Source organism: Ixodes scapularis, unplaced genomic scaffold (genome assembly GCF_016920785.2).
Source record: "Ixodes scapularis isolate PalLabHiFi unplaced genomic scaffold, ASM1692078v2 PGA_scaffold10__122_contigs__length_95168666, whole genome shotgun sequence".
Taxonomy (NCBI): domain Eukaryota; kingdom Metazoa; phylum Arthropoda; class Arachnida; order Ixodida; family Ixodidae; genus Ixodes; species Ixodes scapularis.
Window position 1 is genome coordinate 44,479,794 of NW_024609836.1, and position 24,581 is coordinate 44,504,374.

At 46.0% G+C, this 24,581-nt stretch overlaps 1 protein-coding gene across 1 annotated transcript; it reads right to left on the bottom strand.

Moving 5' to 3' along the window:
• Positions 1-24,581, bottom strand: LOC115330684. The gene is made up of 5 exons (XM_040206119.1): positions 24,474-24,581; positions 21,985-22,151; positions 18,852-18,943; positions 2,094-2,171; positions 1-164 (listed from the first exon to the last, which is right to left on the bottom strand). The coding sequence occupies exons 1-5, from the start codon at positions 24,579-24,581 to the stop codon at positions 1-3; spliced, it is 609 nt and encodes a 202-aa protein (XP_040062053.1).

Consider the following 24,581-nt stretch of genomic DNA (forward strand, 5'->3'; position numbering starts at 1 on the left):
TTATTCAATGGGCCTTGTGTGGCAGCATACAGTCTCGTCGAAGATATCATATTTTGGTCTAGCGACAGAGCAACCAGGAATATCAGGATCCTCTTCGTAGGCAGAAAGGCACTTTGGGTTTATATTTGTAAGATTCGGCCTGCCAATCGACCACAACTCGTACACTGAAACACAAAAATGTTTTATTATTATTTTTTCATCGGTAGTGGTATGAGATTACATTATCCAGATAAGACAGCCGATGAAGTAATCGACCCACTAGGACGATTACGACACCGAACGAATGAAAATTCTGCTTGAAACATGACTGCACACGAGAAAAGAAACGGCGACATGAAAGAGCATCCGGGCCCCGGTGCAGCCATATTTCAAGTAAACTCGCTCGATAAGCTTTGCGCCTGTTCGGCAGTGAAGATATCTGCAAACACAGTATCTAATAGTCGAGAGTTTTAGGGAACACTTTTTGCGTATCCCATACGCTACACGATAGGTCCCCTGGTACTGAACAATGCGCTACCACAAAAGTGCGCTGTTCGTATACCGGAGGGCCCAACATCTCGTATATAGGATGTGCAAACACGATGACCTAAAACTCTCTAAGTGTGTTCTCGACGGTTCGGTAGCCATCAAAGAATAGGATTTCCAAGCGATGATCATAAAATCGGCGGGAAAGCAACGAATTGCCAGTTCATCTTGTGTAAGTCTGATGAGTAACTGGACATGGTATATAAAAATATGGGCTGGCATTTGCTAGGCATAGGGTCATTGTATGGATTTACTCAAACCAACGCCGGGTTCCTACTGTGTTTAGCTGAAGTCGTCTAACGTCTGTCAACATCCCAAGCTGCCGCAGTCTTCGTTCACCGCGCAGAATCCTCGAATTCAGTTTTTTTGTTGCGTCTAATCTATACGCCGTTAGCTCGCGACCCCAAAACACCCTTATTTATACTTGCCACCACTGTTCGTCACGACATGATCGACATGCGCATTATGTTTTTGCTTCAAATCAAGTCTTCCTAATTTCTTTGTGTTATACAAGTCACCTGTTGAAGAAGTGATCTGAACCGAAGAACAATTTGAACTATAAAGTTACTCGTTGAATCTATGTATTATACGAGGGAACATTGAGAACTAATAAAACTGCCTGTTTGTTTTTTTATGCAAGAAGGTAGGGGGGCAGGGCTGTGCTAATGTTTATGAAGGTACTACATCCACATTCGTTTCTCTTCCTCTGCCTTTTTTTTCTACGTCCCTTTCTCTTCTGTGTCCTCTTTCTATTTACCGTTCTGTCGCAGCGAACGGAGACACCTCAGAGTCATACATGTCATCATGGCGGATGACAAACGCGTATTCATGAGAATATGACGGAGGCGCGTAGTTAAGATTTAGGAACCGATAAGAGCACTGTAGCACTCGTAATATAGCCCGGACTTATCATAGTTTAAATCCTAACCATTTTGAACACTGAACAAAAAAAGAAAAAAAAATCTGCACAAAAGGGAGTTTTTTTGTTTTTTTTTTTTTGTACGATGAAGTGAACAAAATTGCGGCTGCAACGCCGAAAGTTGTGTGATAAAACATTATTGTACATTTCTTTTAATTGATTTTTGAACATTCTAGCAAATATATTAAATGTAAAAGATGTTACTTTGAAAATAAAACAAAAATAATCAGAGCCTACAAAGTCACCCAATGGGAATAAAATATTCGGTCTCATTACTTTTAAACTGGCCCTCGTAAAATTAAAATGGAAACAAAATGTTTGTTTACGGCTAAGTTTCACTCAAAGGACATGCTTTCAGCTTAATGTGTTAAGGAACACAGAATGCTAATAATTTGTAAAATGCGTTTTTAGTAAGAGGGCTCAGAATTTAGTGGGTCAGTAAAGAACCTGATTGCCTCTAATTGGCAGCATTAGAACAACGAATGGAGATCAAAGACTAAGCAACCTGAATAGAACCACCATGTTTCGTGCGTTTTCCTTTACCCGATACTTCATACTTTGTCTTAATCCTTGTTTGTTCAATATTAAAAAAAAGTGCTGATACTACATCATGCAACACTTGAGTACAAAAAGGAAAATTCTTGCTTACTGTCATTTGCGGGCCTTCTCACCGTGAAGCAGGTCAAATAATCGGTAAACAGCAGGTCTTCATATCTCGGTCCTGTGTCTAATAAACACGAATCAGTTGTGCTCAACATATATCGTGTGAATAACATCATTAACAACTGCGATGCTACAAAAAATTCTGTTGAATTTCCTAATCAAACCAGTTTCTAGACTAATCAGTTCTAGGCTGTCACAAACCTCGAGGAAACCACTGCTTGAGTTACATTATGAGTTATGCTCATTTAGTTACTCCATTCGCAGATTCTCTTGTGGACGCCGCCATTTTGGTGCTTATGCACTTTTCGAAGGTCCACCTAGCAACATTGAGAGTCGCCATTGCTTGGGTACGAGCGCATGATTGGATCCGAGTCCTCGCCGATCGCTGACGCAACCCTCCTGCCCAATGCATGCTCAAAGTACGTGATCAAGAAATGGCGGACGGGCGATTGCGCGTGTTATAACTTCGCCTCGGTGGGCGTCGACCGGGATCCAACAGGCAGCCGGCTTCAATCGCATCCGCGTTCCAATTGCCACGGGGCGTTTATTTGTTAGACAAAGAAGACAAAACACGCGACGCCCTCGTAGCGGAGGTAATTCATTCAGTCACTATACATTTCCCCACACTAATCCAAAACACATGTTTACACGGTACAACAGCAACAATTCAACTTTGTCTGCCAACCAGGTAATAAGTAAATCTGTCGGATTGCCTACGTATGCTCGTGCTGTGCCTTACAAAATTAACGGGAACACAAGGTTCGTCATCGTCATAACGATCGAAATGGTTCTCAGGTTCCGAGTCCGAGTCATCTGAATCCGTGGATGCTGCCGGCTCACCGCGGTCCACCGGCGAGCTCCGTTCTGCATCAAATCCATTTTGGGATATTGGCCTCAGGTGATCACGGTGTACAAAACGAATCCTACTAAAGACTCGCACCAAGTATGTAAGAGCACTAATTTTCTTCGCCACCTTTCCTCTTGCCCATCCCGTTTCCTCCCCTCTCACGTTTCGCACCAACACTTTGTCATCGACGTTGAACTCTCCTGGCCTTGCCTGTTGGGTGTCAACGGTCTTTTTGGCTTCATTTTGTTTTTCTTGCCGAAAAGCAGCAGAACCGGGTTTCAACCAGGCAAGACGTGTCCGTGGCTAGCGCCCAAAAAAGAGCTCTGCCGGCGTCTTTCCAGTTACCACGTGGGGAGTTGTTCTGTCCTGGAACAAAAAGTTTGACAGCTTCAGCTGCATGCTCCTCTTTACACCCCGCTCGCTGTCCTCCAGCACCCGGCCGTTTGAGAAGGGACTTCGGCCGTCTGAACTGCGCGTTCGGCAAGTCCTTGGATGCCGGGTGGTAAGAAGGAGTTATCGTGTGCAAGATTCCATTTTCACGCATGAAGGATGGCGGGTTCGAATCCCGGCCGAGGTGCCCGCAATCTGACGGAGGCTTATTGCAGAGAAGGCGCCGTGGTAACCGAGCTTTCAGTTGCACGTCAAAAGATCCCCAGGTGGTCGAAATTAATCCTCAGTCCTCCGCTGGGGCGTGCCAGATGCCCGTCGTTGGTTTGGCACGCAAAAACCCCCAAATTTGACTTTTGACGCATGAAGGATCTGAGCCCTTCAGACACCAGCTGTGGTCCATTATCTCTGACCACTTCTTCTGGGAACCCGAACTGCGAGAATATCATTTCACTTCATTTATTCAACCCTTAAATGCCCAATGGGCATTACTTAAGGGGAGGGAGGGGGGGCAAGGAATATAAAGTCGAAAATGCAGAACACTGTACGAACAAAAAAACAAACATCAATTATACATTTGTACACGCTATGAAAAATAGAAGAGAAAATCCGCACAGAAAAAAAATGAAGTAAAAAATCACCAACACATCGTCTCTGTATAAGCACTCGCTAAAAAATATTAAAGTAGCCAACTATGAAAATCTGCGGCTTTTCGATGGTGTGCCAAGATGTCGGAGACGACATTAGAATGGCTTCCAGCCATTTTGAGTGGTCAACAACTAGGATCAGTATGTTCGATTGGTCTTTCTGCGCGAAGTCTAGGTGCACGCGTTCGAAGATCCTAGTAGCCAACGGCAAATGTTGGACCGGAGCAAGGGGGGAGTTGTTCTCCGTTGCGTGGCAGACGTCGCATGTTTGCACCGGATTCTCAATGGCAGCGTCTAGTCCACTCCATCAGACATGCTGTCTCGCCCGCATCTTCATTTTAGATGCTCCTGGGTGCCCTTCGTGTAGAAGACGGATGATGACGTCATGCAATGCTTTTGGGATGACCACTCTCGTGCCCCATACCAAGCAATCGTGGGAGGTAGACAACGCCTCTCTTCCTTGAAAAAAGGGAAGTAAGTCCGGATCGTCTACTTTCTTAGGCCATCCTCGTCTCGTGAGTTAGATGATCCGAGGTAGTAGGGGATCCTTTTTTTGTCTCTTGCTGCACTGTGCAGCTTGTGACTGGAACATGATCGAGCGGCGAAAAGTAGTTAACCTGGTTACAGTCTCCTGTTTTCGCGGGAGGGGGGAGCTTTGAAAGGGCGTCGACATGACCACTGCTGGTATCCTTGGCAAAAACGATCACAAAGTTGTACTCAGCTAACAGAAGTCGCCATCTCTGTATGCGTGCAGCTGCCATGCCGGTTGACTTCTACCCTTGCTTCAAAAGTGTGGTGAGAGGGTAGTTGTCAGTGACCAATGTGAATCTCCTACCGAAAAGGTACTTATGAAACCTCTTGACGGTGAATACGATGGCAAGTGCTTCTTTTTCTACTTGAGAGTAGTTTTGTTCGGCCGTCGTCAATGTCCTTGAAGCGTACTCGATCGGTCTGTAAACGCCCTTGCTCACTTCATGATCCAAAGCTGTCCCTACACCATAATTAGAAGCATCATAGGTCAACCTAACAGGCTTACTTGGACAGTACAAGGTCGAGACATCAAAACTACACAAACGCTCTTTAGCTTTCCTCACACAGTCATCACATTATTTTGACCACAACCATTCAGCCCCTTTTTCTAGCAAGTGGCACTAGGCCGTAGCAATGCTGCCAAGCCTGGCAGAAACTTCGCGTAGAAGTCTAACATTCCTAGAAAACTGCAGAGTTTATGTACATTTGTAGGAGTTGGAGCGCTTTTGACCGCTTCCACCTTGTCGGGGAAAGTCCGGAGCCCGTGTCGTCAAGCATATTTCTAAGGCACCTCACTTCTCCCACAAAAAACTTGCTCTTTTCCAGGTTCAAGCTAACACAAGGCTTGGCAAGTCGTTCTAACACGCGTTTCACATTGTCGAAACATTCATCATGGTTCCTGCCTCCAATCAACAGATCGTCAATGTAACATGCAACCTTCGGCAACTCAAGCAAAACCTTATCCATGATAGCCTGAAAAATAGCAGGAGCGCTCGACACGCCGTACGGCAACCGCGAAAATTCGGAAAGGCCGAGGTGAGTTTACTCTGAGCGCTTTCCTCTCGCTATCAAGTTTCAGTTGCAAATACGCAGCGCGCAGGTCAAGAACTGTGAACACGCGGCATTCCGTGAACATTGCGAACTCGTTCACCACTGTCAAGGGGTAGTGTTACGTGCGCCAGTTCGGATTTCCTGAGACACTGTAATCGCCACAGATACGAATCTTTCCGCCGGGCTTCGAAACAATGACTACTGGAGTTGCCCACTCACTCGTCTTCACAAGAGACAAGATGCCATCGTCAATCATACTCCTCAACTCGCATTCAACAGCGTCCCTAAACGCAAAAGGAAGGGTACGATGCTTGCAAAACACTGGCTAAGCATTATCCTTGAAAACAAGGCTTGCCGTGAATCCTGTTATGGCTCCGGATTCTTTCTTGAACACCGACGGAAACATCACTTTCAATGTTTCAAGAGTTTTCTCTGCTGCTGGTACTACGAAAACTGACCTCCAGTCCAGCTTTCTACCAAGCAGCGTTGGAAGCCGCACATTGCCGTTTCTCACCACCAATAAAAGCAGCACATATTTCCCATGACCGCTAGCTATACCTCGATGTCGGATACACCGACAACGTTAACTTTTTCCCCGCTGTACGTACACAAGTTGAGGTCACACCGTTTTAGCACTCCTCGAGGTAGAATCTATCGATACGCCTATTCTGGCGCACGAGTAACTGCAGAGCCCGTTTCCACCTCTAACTCTAACTCGTGACCTGCTATTTCTAACCTAGTCGTAACTGGTGGCACCTCCGCGACTACGTTACAACGCACACGTCTCCGGGACCCACATTAGGCCGGTTCTTTGGTTTACCCCTGGTCTGTTCTCCTCTGCACATTCTTTTTGATCCGTCCGTTTCCGCACTTAAGGCCTTTCGCTTTAAGAAATGGACACTTACAAGGTTCATGCGCAGAAGAACCACATCGAGAGAAGACAGTTCCTGGCTTTGTCTGCTGTTCCTGGTCTTGTCTGTCCCACAACCGATGCACGTCGGTGGCGTCTGCACCGCTCTGTCTCTGCAGCCCTTTACTCTGCTGTGTAGCCAGTTCCCTTGCCAGTGCCACCTTGTAGACGCCCCCGAATTTGGAACTGCCATCCATCTCGGAAAGCGGTCGCTGAATCTCGACCTCGAGACAAGCCGCGACGAACCGGTCTCGAACAGCAGAGTCGAGGAACTCACCAAGTCACAAGTCATGCCCAGCTTCTTGAGGGCAGTCACAGTCTGCCAGGCTTTCGCCATCCTTCTGGTACCTCCGGTAGAATTTCGTCCCCTCCACTATGGTGGACTTGGCCGGCGAGAAGAGCTTCTGGAGTACACATGTCAATTCTGACAAGCTCTTGGAAATCGGAAGCGAAGGCACCAGCACTTTTTTAAGAGTGCGATACGCATTTGTTCCGAGGAAGCTCAAAAACGTTGCCGCCGCATCCTCTGGCTTCACAGCATTCACTTGCACGAAAATATGGAAGCGTTCCAGGTAGTCGTCGAACATTTCCTCGTCCGGGCGGAACTCGTGGAACTTCGGTATGCTGTCTGTTCATCGCATCGTCGTCGCCAGTTGTAACTTCGGCTTGGTGGGCGTCGACCGGGATGCAGACAACAATCAGCCGGCTTCGATCGCACCGGCGTTCCAACTGCCACGGGTTGTTTATTTCTTAGACAAGAAAGAAGAAGACAAAACACGCGACGTCCTCCTAGCGGAGGTAATTCGTTCAGTCATTACAGCGCGGACTTTCCAAAGAGGGTCTCTATCGTTACGATTTGAAAAGGGGTCTTCCTGAGTTCGAGACAGGCGCGACATTGTTTTTGCTCTGTCGCGGACCGTGTTAACATTTCTGGATGGCGGAAAAGTTCTTCCTGCGATTTCAGATAAATTTTCTTCAGGCAACTGGCAACCATGATTTTAAGCACCAAAAGCACCCGTGACCGACTGGGGTCCTCCGCCGAGTCCGCATTATGAACCTTAGGCCCACATGGGTATACCACGAGGGGTACCAAATATGTGGGCCAAAAACGTAAGTTTCTTGTCAAAAACAACTCCTAAACATTTGTGCTCTTGTTTTACAGGTACAGATATACTCTTGAGTTGTAAACTGAGCTCCAGTGACAGGCCACGTGGCAGTGAAAAGGGCACTCACACTGTCTTTTAAGGAGAAAATATAAACCCATTTTCATTGACCCTTTACTCATTTTATTTATAGAGACCTGCAGTTGACGCTCGCAACTTGAGAGGTTGCAGGAAGAAAAGGAAATCTGCGCATCGTCTGCATATAACGAATAGGAGACAGATGGTGGTATCACTGCAGTCAGACTGTTTATCTTCACTGTAAACAGAGTAACGCTCAATGCACCCCCTTGTGGGGACCCCATTGTCTTGAAGAGAAACATCAGAGAGCGTGGAGCCAGACCTGACCTGAAAAGTTCGGTTAGTAAGAAAATCTTGTATGCAACGCAACATTCCGCCACGGATGCCATACATGTGCAACTCCTTAAGAATCCCATAACGCCAAGTAGTGTCGTAAGCCTTCTCTAGGTCGAAGAATACCGACACACAGTGCTGTCGATGTACAAAACCTTCCGGTATGGAAGTTTCCAGGCGAACAAGATGATCTTAAGTTCAGCGATCCATTCTAAATCCATAGTGATTCGTATCTAAAATTTTTCAGCCTCCAAAAAGTGCACTAGTCGCCTATTTATCAGCCTCTCGTAAGTTTTCCCGAGAGAACTGGTCAGCGCAATGGGACGATAATTCGTAGGCAGTGAAGAGACTTTACCGAGTTTCAGCAAAGGAATTATATGTGCACGTTTCCAGCAATGAGGAAAAGCAGAAGCTCCCCACAAATCGTTAAAAAAAGTCAACAGGTGTCTTAGGGATTCACGGGACAAGTGCCGCAACATTTCATATTTAATTCTGTCAGGTCCAGGTGCAGATTTCTTTTTGTTGTTAGGGCCACCTCAAGTTCCCACAATGTGAAAGGCATGTGGCTCGCGAGCCGCATGCGGCTCTTCAGTTGTTAAAGTGCGGCTCGCGGCTCCGTCCCCTAACCTCACCCCCCTCCCTCCCCCCCCCCCCCCCCAAAAAAAAAAAGAAAAAAAAAAGTGAAACGTGTTTTGTATTGAAAGAGAGGTTGCGGTTTGGTCGTATTTGCTGCTGCTATCTTACGTATAATTGGACTGATTTTAACTCAGATAGATTGAAACTAGTTCGAGTTTCGTTTATTGCTCTTAACAAAAGTTTGCCCCCCCCCCCCCCCCCCCCCCCCCGCGGCTCAGTGGAAGTTTCATGGTTTTCTTTGCGGCTCTTAGACCGGGTCAGCCTGGCCACCCCTGTTCTAAAGCATCCGATCCAGACATAGCAATTGGCTGCTTTTCTGCTATTGCCCTGAATGTTTTTTTTTTTTTTTTTTTTAATTTGGCAGTGTAACTGGATGAACTAGAAACTTCTTGAAAATAATTTGAAGACGATTTACCTGGCCCTTCAACGTTGGCACAGCTGAGGGTAAAAGAGGTATCCTAAAAGAAAGATAATTGCCCCGAATCTTAATCACTCAGTCTCACACCTCTTTTGAAGTAACAAAACTGTTCACCTTGGAAACATACTTCATCCACGAGCTCCTCTTGGCTTGCCTTTTTTTCCAACGAGCCTTTGCTTTACTTTTTTTTTTTTTTATTCGATCTTGTTCCTGGTACTTGGGTACCGGCAAAAAGGCCCCAGGCCTTGTTCTGAGACTAGCGTGTGGCAGTACACTCCTTGGTCCACCAAGGCTTGCATCGCTTCGGAAACAAAACTGCATACTCAGGCGACATAGATAAAAATTCGGTAGAGTCAAGTACCGCTTCCAACGCAAAAAAAAGCCCAGTCCGCCTTATTCAACTTACACCTGGGGATGCTGGTTCGAAGAGAAGGGAGTGATGCCAAGTGATGCCATACTTTCTAAGATCACAGGAAAATGGTCACTTCCAAAGGGATTGTTTAAAACCTTCCATGAAAAACATAAAAAAGTTGGATTACTTCCATTTAAAAGGAAAAGGCCAGATGATAACAAAAATCGTTCAATGACCCTACCACGGGAGTCTTGGCGGGCACTGTCCTACATGGGGTGGTGCGCATTAATATCTCCTAAAATTAAAAAAAAAGGTTGTGGAAGCTCGCTAACGAGTCCTTAAAAGCCCTGTAGATGCAGTGAAATAGTGAAATATTTGGTGGCAGGTAGATTGAAACCAGTGTAATAAGGCGGTCAAGAATGACACGAACCGCCACTACCTCCAGTGAGGTCGTGAGAGGATCTGGAGCACAAGCTAGACCGCTCTGGACAACAACAGCCACTCCAACAGAAAAGTTGATAGATGATGCACGGTCTTTTCTGAAAGCTTGATGGCGGCGTAAGACATTTGCATGCGTGTCCCTAAGATGAGTCTCCTGCAGGCGTACGGCCAAATGTCGAAGCTCACCGGGAGAAAAAAAAATGATGTCGTCAATATTAGGAAAAAGGCCTCGACAATTCCACTGCATGATACTATACTTTGTCATTTAGAACGAAAAAAATATATATACGAAAAGCGACTTAAAATAGGGATTCATTAAGGTTTGAAACCTTTGTCTACACGTGACGTGCTCTGTTTTTTTAGAAAAGGTCTTTCTGCCTCCGAGTGGGGTCACTGGCGACAGAAAGAGAGGACTCCGATCCTGAGAGTGGAGCATCCTCCTCGGACCTGGGGTCACTTTCGTCCATGGGTTCGTCTGTTGCCGCCGGCAGCTGACCCTTGGGGGTCGACTGCTTCGGCGGCTGCCTGTGCTTCCTCTAGGGAGCAGAGGTGCGAGGGGGTGGGCCTCGGCCCTTAGGGGTCGAAGTGCCAGGTGGAGCAGGCGGTGTCAGCCCCTGCTCCGGGGTGGATGCTAAAGAGACAGCATCCACCTTGCGATTCGGAAGCGGTGCCACTAGCAACGCTCCCGAGGACGAAGGAGACCTCGACGGGAGACGCAGATCGTCCGTAGACGTCTGTGTTCCAGTCGAAACCATTGGCCGTACCGGTCCCCTGCGTACGGCCGGGGCATGAGAGCCTTTGGAAACAAAGGCGAAGCGCTTCTTTGCATCAGCGTATGAAATGATTTCGGTAACCTTCAAGGTGAGGATTTCTTTTTCTTGTTTCCAGAATGGGCAAGATCGGGAGTACGCTGGATGCGTACCGTTACAGTTAGCATAGTGGGGCTCATTCTTGCACACATCAGCGACGTGCTCCTTGCTAGAACACTTGACGCGAGTGTCACTTCCTCGACAGTTCCGTGACCCATGGCCAAACCGCTGGCACTTAAAACACCGCTGAGGGTTTGGCACATAAGGGCGGACGCAGCACAGAAGATATCCTCTCTTTACAACTTCAGGAAGTGAGGTTGACTCAAATGTTAGGATGATGTGTTTGGTCTTGCGTTCAACACCATCGCGGCGAAGGGCAATACGCCGGGCAGCAATTACTCCTTGCGTAGAAAGGCCCTCAACTACTTCGGTTTCTGTGCTCTCGAGCAGCTCGTCTTCTGAGATCATTCCTTGAATTGTATTAAGTGTTCTATGAGGTGTGACAGTGACTTTGTAATCAGTCACGCAGTTTAGTGCTAATAGTGAATCACTTTGTTGCTTACTGTGTATCTCTACTAGGAGATCACCAGATGCCATCCTTTTTGCATTGTAGTTCTTCCCAATTACTTTTTCGAAAACTTTTGAGATAAGGAAAGGGGACAACTTACCAAGCGGTGTTTTACCCCCTGAGTGCATAACGAGAAACTTGGAGAACTTTGAAAATACGAAAGTGTTTTTGTTTTTTTTTTTCCTTTTCTATGCGTAGTGCTTCGGGCGGACCCTTTTCGGGGCCCGATCAAAAAAAAATTTTTTTTTTGCTTGAAAACTTATATAAATGGTAGAAAGATTCAGTGCTCGGGTGCAGCGCCCACCGTGGAGCCCAACAAGGGGGTAAGTAATGTGCCATAACAAGGAAGGCTTGGCTGACACAATTACTCTACCAGTGCTGCCCGGGCACTATACCCTAGTTTGGGTGCAGGGACAGCACCTGTTTCCGCTCAAGGGCCCTTACCGCCTAAGAAGGTGAAAAGGAAGGAAGCCAGTGTAGAACAAAAGAGAAAGAGGTGGAAGGAAAAGGGAAAGAGGGAAGAAGAGGGCAGAAGAGGCGACTGACTGAATCATCCTGGTCGGGCCAAGCCAGGACACCCTTCTACGAGAAGCAGGGGCCGAAGCGGTATATTGCCTCGCCCGGGGGGCCCCGAAGGGTCCAAACGTACCTCGGGGCTCAGCTCAACCACTAGGGTCACCTTTGTCCTGGGTACGGGTTAAGCCACGCACAGCCAGAAGTGGCTGAGCGAATCCATATGTCTCGGGGTTCGTTGTGAAGCCACTCACTAGACACCTACTAAAGTAGGTGCCCCCTGCGTGCGGGTATGGTGGCCCACGTGGCTGGGGTCTGTTGTGACGCTACTTACCAAGCACCTAGCACGTAAGGTACAGGCGCCCCCTGCGCGGCTCGGGGTTCGTGGAGACGCCACTCTCCAAACACCTGCTTTCACAGGTGCCCCCTGCGGGGATCTGTTTCCTGTGAACTACAGTTATGGCGGCGTCATGCATACGTGGACCTCTTAGTGAGATCGCTTTATTGCGCCACCTCCGCACTAAGCATCAAAATGGCGGCGCCCAGAAGGACATCAAGGAGCTGGGTGCCGTACTCTAAGCGTAGCTTCGTCCGTGGCTCTATAGGGCACCTGGTAATCTTTCAAAGCATGAGATGCTCTTTAACGTTCCCCCAATCCCAAAATTTTGTCCGTCCATGCATTTACCGCTAAATTTAGCGGGGAAATCTATATCACGTGATCTAAGCACCAATTCAGTGTCCCCGCTAAATTTAGCGGGAAAATTGATATCACATGACCTGACGTTACAACATCTGTGCCCCAATTAAGTTTCCACACTAAATTTAGCTGGAAAATTGACGTCACATGACCTGGTGTCATGTGACGTGAGCTTACTTGACCCGAAATCTCGTGACCGATGCACCAATGTAGTTTCCCCGCTACATTTGGCGAGAAAATTGATGTCACGTGGCCTGACGTCACCTGAACTATGTACCAACTTAGTTTCCCCGCTAAGTTAAGCGGAAAAACCTTGTCACATGACAGGACGCCACGGGACGTACACACCAATTCAGTTTTTCCGCTAAATTTGGCGGGAAAGTCGATGTCACGTATCCTGACGTCACGTGAGCCATCCGCCAGTTTAGTTCCCCCAAAACTGAGCGAGAAAATTGCTGTCATGTGACCCCTATCACGTGACCTATATATGTATATACCAAGTTTTTTTTATATTCTTACACATTTGTTAAAAAACAAACGCGAAACCTACATCAATGCGGTTTGTGCAGGTGGGTTATACGGCCAGGCGGACATTATATGGGTGACTAAACTTTGGGAAAAGTGGGCTAATTAATTAAAATTCGTTAATTAACTTTTAATTAGAGGAAATAGACATATGGTTCCAATTAGAAACATGCTGAGCGTCATCCAAAGCCCCTAAATCAGTCATTTTTAGAAAGACTTTGAGCGCGTGAGAAGCGCAGTAGTGCGCTGAAGTTACCACTCGTGGAGCAGGTACAAGGCTGGGGCTAAATAAGAGACGGAAAAATTGCGCGGGCGCCATACCGCAACCGCTAGCCTTGCACCTGCTCCACGAGTGGTAACGTTAGTGCGCTACTACGCTTCTCACGCGCTGAAAGTTTTTCGGAAAATTACTGATTTAGTGGTTTTCGATGACGCTCAGCAAGTTTCTAGTTGGTACTATATGTCTATTTTCATTAATTGAAAAGTTCATTAACGAATCTTAACTAATTATCCGACTGATCGTTACGATTAGCCTCTTATATTATGTCCCCCTGGCCGTATAACTCACCTGCGCAGACTGCATCAATCTAGCTTTCATGGTTTTTGAAAAAAAATTCTGTTGAGCTTAAAAAAACACCCTATGCGGAGGGCAAGTTCGTCTGCTTCTTGCGCAGGGGGTAGCGGTGACGTCAGAACGCCGAGCCCTGATTGGCTGATCGCGACCCCCTATCTCAGCGTCGTCTGCTCCGTTGCAACGTCGTCTGCTCGCAACATCGTCTGCGTCTGTCTTACCTTTCCTGCGACTTTCGAAAGTGCAGAGGCCAGTGGCCAGGTTCACAAAACGATCTTACGCCAAAAAATATGCGTAAGCAAAACTTGAGAACAAATTCGTATTCACGAAACGAAATTTTTGTAAGTTTTGCGCAGGTTACGACGAAATCCTACGACAGCTCCGAAGCTGTCGTAGGTCGCGACGACCAACGGACGTTTATTTTTCTACGTGCGCTTCTCAAGCGTCCCGACTTCAAGCAGCAAGAAAAAAGTAAAAAGTACTTGAAACAGACCACGACGAATAAGAACGCTGGATCCACAAACACCCGGGAAAGCTCCAACTGTTTGATAGATTGAGGGCCCGTACCGTGAGGACAGGGTGTAGCGAGCCAGGATGCGACCGACACGTTTCAGAACACAACAGAGGAATCAATTTAATCAAGCGACAACAAGTAAGTACAGCGAGAGGGGGCGCCACAGGAATGCGGCAGACTATTTACAAAGTCAATAGGTGGCGACCTCTACATCTCCCCCCTTTATGAAAGATGAAAGATGGAGGAAGCCTACTACATAAAACTTCACAAATTTAAACGAGTCGGCCGAACAACACGTCGGCCACTACGAGTTCGCACAACACCGTCGCTGTCGGTTGGGACCGGGACCGGCTCAGTGGCAGGGGGCGGCCCTGTTGGGCTTGCAGGTCGTGGTTGTTCAGGAACCAAGACGTGTTGCGCTGATTCGGGCTGATCTTGTAGTTGTGCCTCTCCACCGAAAGGCACGAGATGGCGGCGGTTTCGCTGAAGAACACCACCCCGTTCTGTTTCCACAATATAACTTCGTGGTCGTTGAGCAGGACTCAGCACTGTAGCGCGCACTTGATCAGGTCTCACCCAGACTTGCTCTCCGGTTCGAAGTGACGGCAGGTCCCTGGCCGCGTGACGCCGGTTGTAGTCTGCAGCCTGTTGTCTTTTGTAGGCTAAATCATTGCTGGCAACCTTGTCTTTCACTGGCCAGTTTGGACGGAGCTGCTCGTCGCGCTTAGGAACTCGGGTCTTCAGCTGCCTCCCCATCAAAAGCTGGGCTGGGCTGAAACCGTTCACTCCCGGGGTGTCTCGGTAGCTGAGGAGGGCGAGATGGGGGTCATCTGCCTTCCGAAAGAGGTCTTTTACCGTCCGGATCATTCTCTCAGCTTCTCCATTAGACTGGGCGAAGTGAGGGCTGCTGGTCATGTGGTGAAACCCGTAAGATTTAGCGAAAGATGTGAACTCTCTCGAAGAAAATGGTGGACCATTGTCAGACCTTACGCGCTGAGGAATTCCATGGCGAGCGAAGATGCTCTTGATCACGTCGATGACAACCTGAGCTGTCGTGATTCTTAGCGTTACAACCTCCGGGAATCGGGAGTAATAGTCCACCACCAGGATGAAGGTTTGTCCGTTGAGGTGGAATAGGTCCATGCCGAGCATTTCCCACGGACGACCGGGGAGAGGGGTGGAGACCAGCGGCTCTGACAAGTTCACACGAGTGGAGGCGCACTGTTCACAATTGGTAACCATGGAAGCGATCTCCGCAGTTATGCCTGGCCACCATACCGATTCTCGAGCCCGGGCTTTGCTACGGTTAATTCCCTGATGTCCCTCGTGCAGCAACGTCAGCACTTGCAGCCTCAGTGAAGAGGGGATGACTAAGCAGGCACCCTTAAGAAGAACACCGTTGCAAACAGATAGTTCATCCATCACGGCAGCATACTTTCCGAGATGCAGCGGTAACTTTGACTTCTGCGGCCACCATTTTCTTCGAGAGAGTTCACATCTTTCGCTAAATCTTACGGGTTTCACCACATGACCAGCAGCCCTCACTTCTCCCAGTCTAATGGAGAAGCTGAGAGAATGATCCGGACGGTAAAAGACCTCTTTCGGAAGGCAGATGACCCCCATCTCGCCCTCCTCAGCTACCGAGACACCCCGGGAGTGAACGGTTTCAGCCCAGCCCACATTCGTGGACCAGGCTTCCTCCATCTTTCATCTTTTTTCGTAGCGTCGACTTGGACTGCACGGGAACTCTCGTTGCTTGGCCGCGCAGACGCTTTCTCTTTATCGGCGTCTTCGGACTGACGTGCCTGGGTCCAGGCTTCAGTGAGAGTTAACTTAGCGTTCCGACACAGCTGCTCCGAGAGACGCGTGTCACGCAGGCCGACGACAAACCTGTCACGAACTAGACGCTCTTCTACCGCCGCTGACGGGTAGTTGCAGCGCTTCACGAGCTTACACAGCTCCGCGTAATAGGCATCCACGCTTTCGTCAGGTTGCTGGATGCGTTTGTGGAAACGCGAAGACTCGTAGAGCTCGTTGGCTGGATGCACGAAGTGCGCCGTAAAGCGAGCAACCACTGCGGTGTACGAGGCGAGGGACGCCGCGTCGAGCGAGAACGTGTTGAGCAGCGGACGAGCTTCTGGACCCATACAGTAGAGTAGGGAGCGTACCTGGACGTCTTGAGGCGCTTGTCCAAGCCCAGACACGGTGACATAGTCGTCGTAGCGGTCTCGCCACGTCGGCCAAGTCCCGACGTTCGAAAAGTCGAACGCGTCCGGCTGCCGCAGATTGACGCCGACCCACTGCGGGCTGGATTCCTTGGACATGATTGTAGTGTCCTGAAGGCTAGCGTCGAGGTCGGTTCACTTCTGACACCATGTTTGATAGATTGAGGGCCCGTACCGTGAGGACAGGGTGTAGCGAGCCAGGATGCGACCGACACGTTTCAGAACACAACAGAGGAATCAATTTAATCAAGCGACAACAAGTAAGTACAGCGAGAGGGGGCGCCACAGGAATGCGGCAGACTATTTACAAAGTCAATAGGTGGCGACCTCTACACAACGGCCACGATTCCACCGACAACGACCAAGCGAGCACGGCAGATAGGCCTAGCAGGCACTCCGACTCGGCGGCCGTGTGCCCACGACCGGCTGGCGCGCTGAATGGAATATGCCCGCGCGTCCCTTGTGAACCCTACCCGTCTTATACTTTGATCGCTGACCTCAATCCTAGATTAAGAGGTCAATCTCTTCCTCTTGTCATCTCCTTGTTTTCCAAGGCAACGGTGACTCTCGCCGGTAAAAAAGCGCGCGGTGAATCTCCGACAGACGCAGGAAAGCTAAAGCAGCCATCGCTTTGACTAGCAGACGTAAAGCAGACGACGTTAGCTGCGCCAACCCGCCGACGCCGTTAAAGAGTGAGGAGTCTCGCCGCACACGAAAAGAGGGAAAAAGTATTTGGGACACGCTCACCGCTCGGTTCTTAGCAAACAAACCTCGGCGCCTTGGGACACCTCGCCAGTGAATCCTTTGACTTCCCTCCTTGATGCGCGTCTGCTAGTTGTTAAACAAAAACAACGTACCGCTCGAGTTATTTCGTCTGCCCTCTCTGAAAGGCGAAGTCGAGCTCCCTCGACGTTCGAAAATCGCAGGAAAGGTACGACAGGTGCAGACGACGTTGCGAGCAGACGACGCTCAGATAGGGGGTCGCGATCAGCCAACGTTACTAAAACACTCAGTTGGGAAACTCGCCGTCGAAAACTGTGCCGCTGGCGTCCACCGAGACCGAGCTAAATGCGACAACAGCGCCACTCTTTATCGTTTGTCTGTACTGTGGTCACCTTGAGCTTTTTGAAAGCCTGTTTTTGCTTAAAAACAAACGGAAAAGACTCTTTTTGTATGAAATTTATTGGAGTTTAGTACCAAATGATGGGCGCGTGATGTTTTTATCATCTTTAGTTCGCAAGGTTTTGCGGAACAATTAATATTGTTTTCATACAACTATGCCTCAGCGGGCCTTTCAGGTAGCACATCCTGACCTAGGTGCATTTTAACGTCGGTAGTTGAACGCGGTGCGTCCGCCGGGGAGACGGGGGTGGCACCCCTGTAACCCCTACCGCTGTATGTGTTCTTAAAGCCAAAATGGAAGTCACGTGCAGTTCCTCGAGTGGCCGCTGCGGGAGAAATGGTGGCGTTGTGTTCGTCATTAGCTCGGTGCTCGGAGACAGATTGGGGCCACTTTATGAAAGCTGTCTCTATGGGAGTATCCCAACTGAGTGTTTTAGTAACGTTGCGATCAGCCAATCAGCGCTCGGCGTTCTGACGTCACCGCTACTTCCTTTCTCATGCGCAGAAGACGAAAATGAGCCCACTTGCGAGGCCTATATATATATATATATATATATATATATATATATATATATTGTTATCCCGTGACCTATACTATACTAGATTGAATATAGTTCTCTAAACAAATTACAATGGTCGCTTCTTAAAGGGATACTCCACCGATTTTTTTAACTACCTCAACTAACTATATTTTCTGACTCCCCGGCCTTTAGCCTTTCCGGTATGCTATTTAGCATCGCGAAATTCATAATAGGTATTGTGAAATCGGCAAATGAAAATGGTGCAAAAACCAATATTCAAATATTCGCGCACTTTTCAGTGCCGTGACGTCAGTGGCAGGCAGGCTTGCCAGTCGAGCAAGTCGTCTAAAAATTGAATATGCCAATCATTTGTTCCGTGCTGGAGCGCGGATACGGGAGCGAGCTTCCAAAGCACTCATTTGACACCATGAAACTGCTTCAAATCCGTTGGGAACAACTTCTGTAGTCCAAAAAGTTAACCCCTGCCTTCCACTGACGTCACTTTTTCATTGTTGCCAGTAGAGACTTTCAGTTTGAAAAACATGGTGAAGACCAAAACTGTAAATTCAATAACTTCGCGAAAAAACAATATTTTGACCTAATATTTGGGATTCTATTTTAGCAATGTTTGTTGGTTAGTTTAGCAAAATTTCAAGCAAATCGGAGACAATGAAAAAAACGGTGGAGTATCCCTTTAAATACTGCATTTCACCTTGTACTTCTTTTCTCACCCTGTTTTTTTTTTACATAATTATGAATCTTGTTTTTACTTATTTCTCGTGAATATTGGCAGCTTTAATGGCTTCTCGCTCTCTGTACGGTTCTATGGTGCTGAAAATGGTTAACCTTGAGGGTGCCCAACAATCTTTTTGGACAGAGCAAAACCCGAATAACGCATGTTATTTTACCACGCGTTAGGTTTTTGATAAGATGCATTAGGGCTTACACGCAAACGCTAGAATCTCGGTTGTCATCGAGTCATTGTATGTGAGCATTTCGTGAGATTTATTCGGAGTGATTACGATGTGATGTCGGTTTCTGGAATTTAAAAGGAAAAAAATTACATGGTATTTGTAGATTGAGGCTTGAAAGATACACCAATTTTCAATAATTGACGAAGTCAGCTTTTAAATTTATATTGATATGGGGCTGTCTAGTGCACCTTGCACTACCTTTTTTGTTTGTTTTTCGCAGTGTGATTTCAGGAGTAAAAGCCAGTTTATTTTCCATTTTTATTTTTCTCATTCTTCTTTTCTTTTTTTTTTTTTTTAAATCTTTGTTTCCCTACCCCCAGTGCGGAGTAGCCCGCTAGTACAACTGGCCCAGGCGAACATCTCCGTATTTCAATCATCTCTACCACTCGCCCACTCTGCGGGACAGCTAAGTTTATTTCCCCCTATTCTAGGTTTAAATTTTGTTCATTCTCCAAGCTTGAAGATGGGTATAATAGTTGACTAAAGGTGAGGTCACAATTATTGTTTTAGGGAAATTATTTTTGAAGCTGACAAAGGAATTTATCTTCCTAAAGTGTTGTATGCCTTACAAGTGGCAGACGACTGAAAAAGACACCCCGACGATGGTGAACAATTAGCGTGTTATGGAAAAAGTAGAACTACCTTATATTTACATCTGTCGTAAGCTCTCAACTTTAAGCGCAAATTTTAAGGTAATAAGGGCTATTTTTTCTTTCTTTCGTATTTTAGTGGTGGAACTGCCCATTCGTGAAAAGCTTGGGAAATGTAGCTGATGGTACAATATTCTATTTATTTGCTTTTCTACTTGTTTATTTGGTAACATCTATGAAGCTTATAATAAAACTTCCGGGGTTTGGTGTCTTCGGTTGCAGCAATCACAAAACACAAAGTCATACCGAATTAATGTTTTGTTTTTTTTTTAAGATACGTTTGTAACCGATAAAGAGCAATATGTACTATAAGGCGCACATAACGAGTCGTGTTGCTCTACATTTTAGGAGAAGTTAATGTTCGGATTGTCACCTTCCAATTTGGCGTTTGCTTACTCTCCGAACCCGAATTCATTAGTGCTCATGAGGAAAAATGTATCGAAAACCACGTGGTCTTTGGTTAATAGAAGGTATCTCAAAAGTCATCAAAAGAAATAACCACAATAAACTTTCACAAATATGAAACATTCGCTAAAAGAAAAAAATAAAACGACAATATCTGTAGTTCAAAAGCGAAACCAGTGCAAGGAATTAGCAATATATAAAAACCTAAAACACCAAATTTAATTATTGTCAGGCCGGGGCAAATCCAGAGCATCTTATTATCGCTTTCCAGCCAAAGATAGTGCTTCATTAGCCAACAAAAACGCTAAACAAATAACAAAGCAATAAGTGTGAACTAAACATCCTGCGTTTTTCCAGCTTGTCAGTGAGTGTAGCCTATATTATAGTATCGGACTCAGCAGATGCAGTGTGGGGTAAAGTACACATAAAAAGTACTTGAAGTAAAGTACAAAGTAAATGAGGGGTTATGTACTTCAAGCAAAGTAGCAAGTAGGCGCAATGTACTTCCAGTAAAATACTATAAATACAATGTACATTAAAGGCCCGTTCACACTCTTGCGACCGAGTGCGACCGAGTACGACTGAGAGAGACGAGTTCTCTTAAAACTTGTTAAATGTTTTTAAAATGAGGGAACAAACTGGCATTGTGGCGCCATCTATGCGGTGACCCTGGAACTGCATTTCACAAGAGCGAAGGTTTTGCGGGATTTCCGAGGTCAAATGTGCGTAATACCCATAGAAAGGCTCGTTTATAACATTGACAAAAGTTTTTCGAGCCAAGAAAGAAAGGATAATGCGCGAGAAATAAAAAAAAATATGCCGGACCGCCGAGTTTACACTGCTTCCCAATAGATGGCACCAGTGTGTTTTCTGGTTTAAGAAGTTGTAAGGAACCTAGGTTTAAGAGGTCGCAAGAGTGTGAACGGGCCTTAAAAGTAAAGCACAAGTACTTTTTAACACAGTCCTTCAATATTCCCAATTTTATTTCCCTATAGAGTTTTTTTTTTACTAGTATGCGTTGCCTTGGGGGCAATTGGGGGTACATCGGTAATTTTCAAGAAATGGCGGCGAATATTGGGTTAAGTCCAGTGGCCAAAGAGTAGTTGTTTCACTCTCGCCTTGTGGCTGAAACAATTTAAACACGAGCAACATATACGGCACTTATTTCTATCAATCTTATAGGCACCTTTCCTTCACGCAGAGAAATGACCGGATGATGGCTCGAAAGACGTAGCGCGTTTTCACATGACGCTACGCCATTTTTTTTTTTTTTTTTACAGAGGAATTGTTAAGGGCTAGTTTCCCCAGCATCGTGTCCGTCAGCAAACAAATGATAACATAAAAAACTCTGGACAGCTACCGCCATCTATAAACGACGGCGGCAACCAGACAAAAGGCTTGCCGGTTGTCTGGTTGCTGCCGTCGCTCGTAGACGAGGCAACCTTTTCAGCCTTTTCATAGGGAGGCTCTAGTTCCTTTCCAATCTGGCTGGCCGACTTGCGGCCGGCCATTACTTCATTCTCACCATAGTACAGCTTCGCTGGTCTTCCATCTTCACCAGAGTGGAAAGGCTGAAAGTTTTTTTGTTAGAAGTTGGATCTGACCTTACCAGGAAAATCAAGGACACGAGTACGTTGTCCTTGGAACGGCTTGATTTCACCGAAACGAAATTTGGGGAATGTACTTTGAAGTCGGGAGTTGTACTTTCCTCAGAAGAAAAAATACTTCAAGTACAAGTATGTACTCAGAGAGCGTCCTTGAAGTAACTTACATATTTTCTAAACCTACTTGAAGTAGTCCTTTAAGTACAATGTACTTATAGTACTTCCCAACACTGAGCAGATGTGCATTTTACACGTCAATTTAAAAGCCTTTGAAACTTACGAACATGAGTATTGAGGATTTGCATCAAAAGATCATTCGTGCTGACAAGCATTTCTCTTGAGCAAAACCAACAAGCCAAACAAAGGGCGTTGGCATATTCTTGTTTATTTCGACCATGTAGGGCCAAGTTGCTCTAAGAATTATTGAAACAAGAATAGATACGTACATATGGCCTTTGTGATGTACGTAACGCATGTCCCTTAAAAATGTGAAAGTTTGTCTCTTTTCAAAACCTTCCAAGTACTTCCTTTGAGTACACTGTGCGTCGGGAGAGTCAGAATCGTTTTTCACGGAACGGTAGAGAAGGTAAAACGTCTGGTTTGTAGACAAGAGCTGCAATCAAATAGTAATACCTCGGAATTAGACTTCATAAATATTTAGAAGAATACTCCACTTTCTACGTTTGATAACAACCCTTCGAGTCTAAGAAACAAAAATGGCGATTGCTTGTTTGCGCTATAGTCGGTTAGAAGTTACGAAAAGTTTTCGAGGGAAAGGAAGGCTGGGGAGAGGAAGGTCTTTCTTTTTCACCTCTCCAGCATTCCGTTTGCTTCCTCCTGCCCAGCCTCCCTTTCCCTCGAAAACGTTTTTTAACCTGCAATTGACTATAGTAGTGTCGTGCAGTGTGCGTATATTTAGAACAATTAAAGTTTTTTTATTGGTTTTGCGTAATTAACTCTTTAAAGGAAGTGCGTGACAAAAAACAATATTTTGCAAAAAAAAGAAAAGGAATTGAGTTATGGTTTTATGATGTTTTATTTTTTTTTAATCTTCATATTTGATGTATAAAATAATTAGTGCTGGTTATGATCGCAGAATTAGTCAAATGCGGATTTGAAGACCTCCAGGCAACCCACAGTGGCATGAATTTGAGCCATTTTTCTCTACGTGTTTCTTCAAGCTGGGACGTCGCCCGCCATCACATTTAGATTGACAAGTAGACCTAGCCGTCGTAGCTGCAATTTCTCCGAGAAATTTATTAAAAAAAATTTTCCACACCGCTAACAAGTATAGCTGCACCTCTATGGTAACATTTGAAGGCGTTTTTCTTTTTATGTAACTTTAGGGAATCTTCACAGTTTGTGCCCAAGAATTTCTGTTCTTAAAGGGCCGATGCAACGATTTTTGTACTTTGCACAAATACCGCTTAGAACGAATCCTTGACGCTAATGACCTGTGAAACACCCGTTTGTTCTTCACCGCACCCAAACAAAGTCGCAGAAAAAAAAATAAAGAAAAACGAGCAGCGTTCATCCCCTCAACTCGGAGCGAGAACGAGCGGCCACGTGATCTGGAGCCGATTGTATGCCGCCAATGTTGATCATAGCCACGCGCTGGGGTTGGCAAGGCACAGGAGAGGCGCTGAGTCCCAGACATTGTTATGGTTCGGCTATTGTCGTCATTGCAGCGATTGGACACGGGGCACTAACCGAATACTTCTCTAGCTATCGATTATCACGAGCCCAAATCGAGTGCCCACGCCATGCTCGGGTCCAATCTATGGGCCGCATTCAAATATCGCCACTCGAGGATACTGCGATCCCCCAGTTACGTCATCAAGTTTCGCGAAGGAGAGATTAAATGAAAACGCTCGCTTTTGTCCTTGAAATTACACCGCACCAAAGGAGTTTCTTGGCCAGTGGTGTTACGTTAGGTGAGAGTATCCTTGAGTCCCACTCGTGACAGTAAGCTCGCGTAAAGTGAAAAACGTTCCAATTGAATATCATTGCACCGCCCCTTTAATATTATCCTATCGCCACCCAATTTGGCATGTATATAGTTTAGAATATTTACAATGCAACTATCTAGGTTTGGTTAGAATGTATATATTTATTTATAAAAAAAAAACTTAAGAAACTTTTGTTTGCCCCTTGAAGTAACATGTTTGCTCTTTTTTGTGTTTTAAAAATGAAAGAAGCATCGCACACAATACTTTTGTTGTTCATTGCACTCGGTGGTTTGAAAGGAGCGAATTAATTCATTTTACTAAGCTTTCCAAGTATATTGTCATGCCTCACGTTTGCAAAAGCACGGTTTTTTTCAGCATGTACAGTGCATCGAAGACCTTGAAAAAAAGGTATATAAAATCTAATTTATTTTTTATGAAGAGAAGATTAAGCAACATATACTGTAGAAATTTCAATTCGATAGCGTTAATAATAATAAAAACATATCTCCTCACACGCATGTTCTCGAAAGATTTGATTCAGCTGAACATCCACTCCGGCATGGAGCGCCAACTTAACCTGAGCCATTTGGTTCAACCCAAGCTTAAATAGGAGTTAGATTTTAGCACAGCTTGAAGTATCTGTTCACACTACAAAAGCTAGGTCTCGGATTTTAAGCTTTTGGCAGTTCCTCATGTGGCAAAAGCCTACAGAACATAAGGTATTTTAATATCCGGCTCAAGACAGATATCTTCCCTTGATAATATTATGCAGTAAACAACATTCTATAAATATCGCAATAAAATATTTTTTGTATTTTGTTTACGCCGGACACAATTTATGCACGTGATTGTTCATTGACAATTTTCTAGCTTTAAAAATGCAGCGCTTACGAAGGCAAAGCTCGCCTGTCATGTGCGTTGAATCTCTGTAAATGTATTCTCAAGCTTTATAGTCCGTTCCAACTTCAAGGAAACGCGATACATACCTTAGTTGAATCGTTGTGCACTTGAACTTGATTTTTATCTTCAGTCGATTGAGCACATGCATCGCGGCAGGCTAGAAGAGTCGCAGCTGCACAAACCAATACAAACAT

Excerpts from the sequence above, each read along its gene's own strand:
- LOC115330684 (XM_040206119.1), bottom strand. The coding sequence starts at position 24,581 with ATGTTTGTATTGGTTTGTGCAGCTGCGACTCTTCTAGCCTGCCGCGAT. Across the intron at positions 22,152-24,473 it reads TGCACAACGATTCAACTAAG|CTCTTGTCTACAAACCAGAC; the intron begins GTATGTATCGCG and ends ATTTGATTGCAG. Across the intron at positions 165-2,093 it reads GAGAAGGCCCGCAAATGACA|TGTACGAGTTGTGGTCGATT; the intron begins GTAAGCAAGAAT and ends TTTGTGTTTCAG.